This window comes from Ostrea edulis, chromosome 3 (genome assembly GCF_947568905.1).
Source record: "Ostrea edulis chromosome 3, xbOstEdul1.1, whole genome shotgun sequence".
NCBI lineage: Eukaryota > Metazoa > Mollusca > Bivalvia > Ostreida > Ostreidae > Ostrea > Ostrea edulis.
Window position 1 is genome coordinate 21,537,130 of NC_079166.1, and position 6,484 is coordinate 21,543,613.

At 33.3% G+C, this 6,484-nt stretch overlaps 1 protein-coding gene across 1 annotated transcript; it reads right to left on the reverse strand.

Annotated features, from left to right (window-relative positions):
- Nucleotides 1–1,858: 1,858 nt before the first annotated feature.
- On the reverse strand, nt 1,859–6,138 carry LOC125677597 (uncharacterized). Its single transcript, XM_056157765.1, has 4 exons — nt 5,172–6,138; nt 4,871–5,005; nt 3,983–4,117; nt 1,859–2,399 (listed from the first exon to the last, which is right to left on the reverse strand). Exons 1-4 carry the CDS (start codon nt 5,302–5,304, stop codon nt 2,023–2,025), a joined length of 780 nt encoding a protein of 259 aa, XP_056013740.1. The 5' UTR covers nt 5,305–6,138; the 3' UTR covers nt 1,859–2,022.
- Between the last annotated feature and the right edge of the window lie 346 nt (nt 6,139–6,484).

The following is a 6,484-nucleotide window of genomic DNA, read 5'->3' on the forward strand; positions in this document are numbered from 1 at the left end:
ATTTTTGCAATCTTATCTGAAGGACCGCCCGATTTAGTCGCCTTTTACGATAAGATGACCTATTCTAGGTTAAGTAGTGTTAATATCATGGAGATATAAAAACTACTTACTCCTCATGACTCACTACTCTGCAAGACTTTTAAAGGCGAAATAAAAACGTACTATTAATTTTACAAATGTGTCTGCGTTTGTATATGATTGGAAAAGTGAATCAAGAAGAAATTTGTTTTAATAGTATGAAAATGTTGATACAATTTTGCATCTTTTTTAATCAACACAATTACACCATAGTATTGAGTATGAGTTCTGTATACATATGAATCATGTAACAGGAGTCCGGAAATATTTGTACACGCAAGATGTAAATAGGTCATGTCTATTAAATGTGGATTATGTTCAATCTACTGAGAAAAAATGTAGCTATTTCAGGTTTTTACAGGCAATGCATTAATGTCGCTAATTATAGATATAGATGGTGATTGTAATGGAAACGGTAGAAACAACAAAAATATCGTTTGATGATTATTAGAATTTTTACCGCACCGGAAGTCATTGTATTGTTCTTGATATGATAATGAATTGAAGTGGTCACTTACGGATTTACGATGATCACGGTTAAGAATATATACTCCAATATATATTATCTCAATGGGCCTAATTGTTGACGTTTTGCTCTAGCATATATATATATATATATATACTCTACAATATTCTACAATGTAAAACTTATACGGTACAAATTTTGATGCACCAGATGCGCATTTCGACAAATGATGTCTCTTCAGTGATTCTCAACCGAAATGTTTGAATTTCGAAATAAAAATGAAGTTTTTTAAGCTATTATAGCCAAAAAACAGCATGCCAAGAAAAGTGGAGTCAAATTCGTCTAAGGATAAGAGCTATGCATGACGGAGATAATCCTTAATTTTGAAATGAATTTCTAAATTTTATAACAGCAAATAAATATACATCCGTATTTTCAAGCCGGTAACGAAGTACTTAGCTACTGGGCTGTAGAGACCCTTAGGGACTAACAGTCCACCAGCAGAGGTCTCGACCCAGGGGTCATAATGTAAAACCTTTACGGTACCAATTCTGATGCACCATATGCGCATTTCGACAAATGATGTCTCTTCAGTGATGCTCAACCGACATGTTTGAAATCCGAAATAACAATGAAGTTTTAGAGCTATTATAGCCAAAAACAATGTGAATATATTTTACAAAGAAAGGATTTTGAGTGAGTTGAAAAAGATTTTTTCATAAATTAAATGTGCAATCGTGACGGTCAATTTGTGTGATCTGTTTTTATAGACTATTACAACGAACAACAATTAGTCTTATAACTCCTATAAGCATAGATAGTTGGACAAACACGGATCCCTGGATATATCAGAGGTGTAATCAGGTGACTAGGAAGAGTAAGCATCCCCTGTCGACCGGTCACACCCGCCGTGAACCCTATATCCTGATCAGGTAAACGGAGTTATCCTTAGTCAAAATCAATGTGCCAATTTCATTATTTCTAAATGAGATGTTCGGCATTGGGTTTATGAGTTTTATTCCAAAAACTTCTGCAGGTCAACTATCTATTAGAATTTAGAAACAGATGCAGTTCATTATAGTAAAATAGTTCTGCCTTTTTCAAAACAAATTTGCATTACCTGTTTAGTATTACCTTAAATACAATTTGCAGCAGTTAGCAAAGGAGGGCCTTCCTGACAAACCATGTTTCTTGATATGAACATGATGGAACTTATATGTATTCCATTGAACGTAAAGTTGGTAAACGAAACCAAAAAGTACTAAAATACATTGCTCTTATAAAGGAATACAATCAGTACACAATACGCACTCATGAGATTGTCAAACATGTCTTTATTTACACAATGAGCCTATTCAAAAATATTGTGGGCATGGATGCCTGAATTATAAATATACCATTGAAATGCTTGGTGTACACACAGTTCGTGGTTAACCTCCAAAACCATACCGTTCTTGCATGATGATATAGTTTTACTGTTAACACGATTGCTGTTCCATACATGAATCCTCATTTACCGAAGGATGAATCTGACTGTATTCCTCATTGACATTTGAAATAACCATAACAGTATTCAACGATGAGTTATTTACTTCATCGTCGTTTGCAATAGACACCCTATCGTAGAGTGACGAGACAATGCTACTGTAAATGTGATCGTCACCTGGTACGTCTATTACATGTAGATCATAATTATCGTCCCCAGGTGTTTGAGCTCCTGTACCAACAGAGTGTGTAATTTGTGATTTTCGTTTTCTTCTGCACATCAGTCTACGGCCTCCCCATATGATCATTACAATAACAAGCGTTGATATGATAGAAATGATCACCAATACACGCTTGGATAATCCAGCATCTATAAATGCAACATTTTGTATCATCTTGTTATTCACACTCATTGAATGATTTGCAAAACAATCTATCGTAGCAGAGAATTTATCGTGTTCTAAATGTAAATAACTTGTTTTTATTATAATTTCTAATGAATTATTACCTTAGACAGTTCATACGCTGTAGACTCTTATTTCAGGTACAGGAATGTTGATTTTCACCACTTCTAATCTTACCGATTGTGAATAGTAGTGATACTTGTTGCTTATAATGCTAGGAATTGTATCCTATATTTTTCGATGCTAGTAATGATGGATTGAATGCCAGTATGACCTATCTATTTTTTTTCTATTTCAACATTGTTTTTCTGTCTCAATTTCTTTGTCAAAGGCACTAATGTTAGGGACATATAGTTTTTGCATATGTTTGATATAATCAACATCGTTGTTTTGGTGGAAGATGAAGATGTCGCTATTTCCTTTTCCTTTTCCTAATTACAGAGAGCAGAATCGATCTAGATCGTATATAGTTTTTGCCAAAAAGCATGATATGCTGAACACTATTATAGGCATTAATACCTTTCATATACATGTTTGATGTTTCAAAAATCACCCGTTTCATATAATTTTTAGGCTGTTTAATTGCGTTGTGTATTACTTGTACCTTATATGTCGTTATGTATATGTTTATTTTGATGACTTTCATAGTTGAGTTACTCTCCTTTACGTGTACGGCGTGCCATAAACACCACAAAATAGCGATGGTTTACTAAAACACTTACTAAAACATCAAAGACTAAATTAAAATAATTTCCACTTTCCGATTTCTTGTATATTGTTAATCACGCGAATTCCTTCGAATTTCTTTCTGTTCCAATTACTTTAGGGTGATTTGCTAAATTGAATAGACTATATATACACTGTAATAAATACCAAAAACTGTTGTGAGAAGCAGACTTTTCTATCATGTTTCCCTCTTCTTCTTTTTTATTGGCTTCATTAAATCAAAGGTATAAAACTAATTGATAGATTTCAAGTGTACTGTTAGACAAATTGCAAAAATCTTTTCGGTAGATGTATGGTATCGTGTGTTCGTATTGATCCCTCTATACATAGAACTAGAGTATATTAAATTTTGGAGCGCCTGAATTTGTTTACCTGATTGTCACAAAAAGGAATATAACGATGATGCTGAATATATTTCGCGTAGACTCGAAAACATTAGTCGATTGTTAATCAAGACGTCATTATTACGATGTCCTGATTAACAATCGTATATACTGCTGAAAACTTTACTTATATTGTGATAAGTGTACACTATTTTTACATAAGAAATCGAATCACCTGTAATGTCGCTTTAAATGTTTGATATATTCTCATATATAACAAATTATCCATGCATAGTTATATATAACTCCAAATTAATTAGTTATGACTATACGAAATGCCGGATACGTGAACCTCCTTTTGATGATAAATTGCATTCAATCCCACTTCCAATAAGGACGCCATATTGCCTCTACCAAAACTTACCAATGTAATTTAAAAAAAAAACGTTCCAGAGTGAAAGAGGAAAGCATCGATAATTTCAATCGATATAATTATTTACCAGAACAGGGTGGTCCCTCCCAGGTATCCTGACATCCCTCAGGGCAGATTCCCGTGATGTCGTTACAGTGAGTTCCGAATTTACAATGGCCACATCGCTTCTTACAATTTCGTCCATAAAATCCGCTTTTACAATCTATAGAATTTAACGATTTTTTTTTAAAATTTGACGCGTTCATATTATCAAGGATTATTGAATGCATTTAAAACATGATTTTGTTTTGAAAGACAACACGAACATGCAAAGGGAGATACGTCATTATGCAATTAATTATAATTGACATCGATGTTTCAAAATTGATTGATACATGTATATTTTGGTATGACGTTTCAAAAGACTTTTCATATCATCAAATATTAGAAGGCAACACTTATCGTTCATACATTACCAATGCAGCAAAACGATTATACAACTCGAGATATCAAAGATAAACAAACGTTAGATATGTATGTGTACAATTCAAATATGGTCGTTCCCACATGTTTTATGAGTTTGCACTATCATAAATTGTATTCACAGTTTCTTTTCTAGACATCTTAATCTTCTTAAGGGGAAATGCTGTTTCATGCGGACAATGATTATTGTAATTATACCGCATATGTGCGAAATCACTCATTGTTACACAAGTTGAATTTTGTTTTCCCAAGATGGCTATAGTGATTTTTCACTCGAAAAATGAGAACGTTGAACTTCAAAAATGTGAATATTTCCCAATTAAATATGTCATAATAGATCTTCCTCTACACAGGCAACCTCAAACGTTAAACTAGGGTAGAGTAAAAGCAATGGAGCATTAAAATATTTGATTTTACTTGGGGAACGATACCACAAAGCAACCATTTCACATTATACTAGTAATGGTATAATCAATATAGAATGCAATCTTACTAGAACAGTCTGGAGCTTCCATAAGAGAGTTTTCACATCCATATATGCATGACCCATTAAAAACATCACACTGTTTGTTCAAGCACCTTTTATCACATAGTGAACACTTTTCTCCATAACGTTGCGATTGACAACCTGGCAGAGAAAGAAATATGACAAAGAGTTTGATGTTTAAAAAGCGAAGACATGTGTGTCATTGTTAAAGATACAATGCAACATTTCCGTTTCAATCCTTTTTATTCACTTTACATTATGCATAGGAATTATCTGTATTACAATCAATTACATGTTTATTTCTTACCCATAACCATCACTTCACAAATTTCAATAGTAGTTATTGAAGGGTCATATCCCTCACAGCTTGCTTGCGGCAGATTATTTCTTGAGTTATATAAAGCTATTCCATGAGTCACTTTATTCACAGTAATAGTCATTCCTTGTTGAAGACATGTCGAGCCATTATGGGTAAATATATGGCGCCCAAGTGGGCAGGGTGGTACAAAAGACGAATCATTGAAAACAAACACGGAAAACCCCAGGTGTCGATTTATACCTGAAATACGTCAACAGAAATGTTTTGCTAAATATAACTGCTTGAATCATTTTGAAAATATCAAACATACAACACGATTCCTTCTAATAAGAAATAGTATTACACATACATGTCTCCTATTGTGCATTTTTCATGCATTTCATAAATGAAACTATTGTTGTGCATTTATATATGATCAGATTATATACATTATAAACATTTAAGGACCACTGTTTTCCCCTAATATAATTCCCCTTTGATTTTTAACTTTAATATTAAAATGAAATCGTTAGTACTTGGAATTCTTGCGGACGCCATGACCCTTCCTCAGGAATAAATTGTGTACAAGAAAGGGGTTAGCACTAAATATATAAACGTATATAAATGTTATGGTACATTCTATTTAGCTGATTGTTATAGTATTTAGTGCTATGCTTGTCTTATTTACGTACACTGTATTTTGCTTATGTAAAAACTTTTCCGGGTGACAATAAGATTTGATTTGTCGTAGGTCATTATTTAAGTGATATATATATATATGAAAAGGAAAAGAGTAGCGAGAATCAATAGCAAGTCCACAGAATTTATGGTGATATTCCATGCAAAACCTTGCTAACACATCAACATTGCGCCACATAATTAGCATGCATTTTAAAAGAATGAATCATGTTAGTGAGATAGGGAGTAATTCATAGCTTCTGAAATGACATACATAATTATGTACTCTCCTTAACCAACCCTGTTTTGCGTTTGATATTGTTATCCGGTTCAAAGTGTCGGATCCACAACATGGATGCAAGGTCAAATACAAAAAATTGTACAAAGTACTAAAATGACCAACGACACGAACAACGAGATTGTCTAATTTTCGGGACGACCCGTCCCTTCTTCAGGACAAGCGAAAACAATTACATAATGTGGTCAATATCAACAGAGCATAATAACAAAAACTACATATAAATACATCTAGCACTACAACTACACTAATCTACAAACGTATTTACAACGCAGACTACATGTTTTTGGTCTTTAGGCTTGCCAATCAATGTTAAAAGTGGAGCGAATTAGGACATGCCTTATTC

Excerpts from the sequence above, each read along its gene's own strand:
- LOC125677597 (XM_056157765.1), bottom strand. The coding sequence starts at position 5,304 with ATGACTATTACTGTGAATAAAGTGACTCATGGAATAGCTTTATATAAC. Across the intron at positions 4,118-4,870 it reads GGAAGCTCCAGACTGTTCTA|ATTGTAAAAGCGGATTTTAT; the intron begins GTAAGATTGCAT and ends TAAATTCTATAG. Across the intron at positions 2,400-3,982 it reads GGAGGGACCACCCTGTTCTG|ATGCTGGATTATCCAAGCGT; the intron begins GTAAATAATTAT and ends TTGCATTTATAG.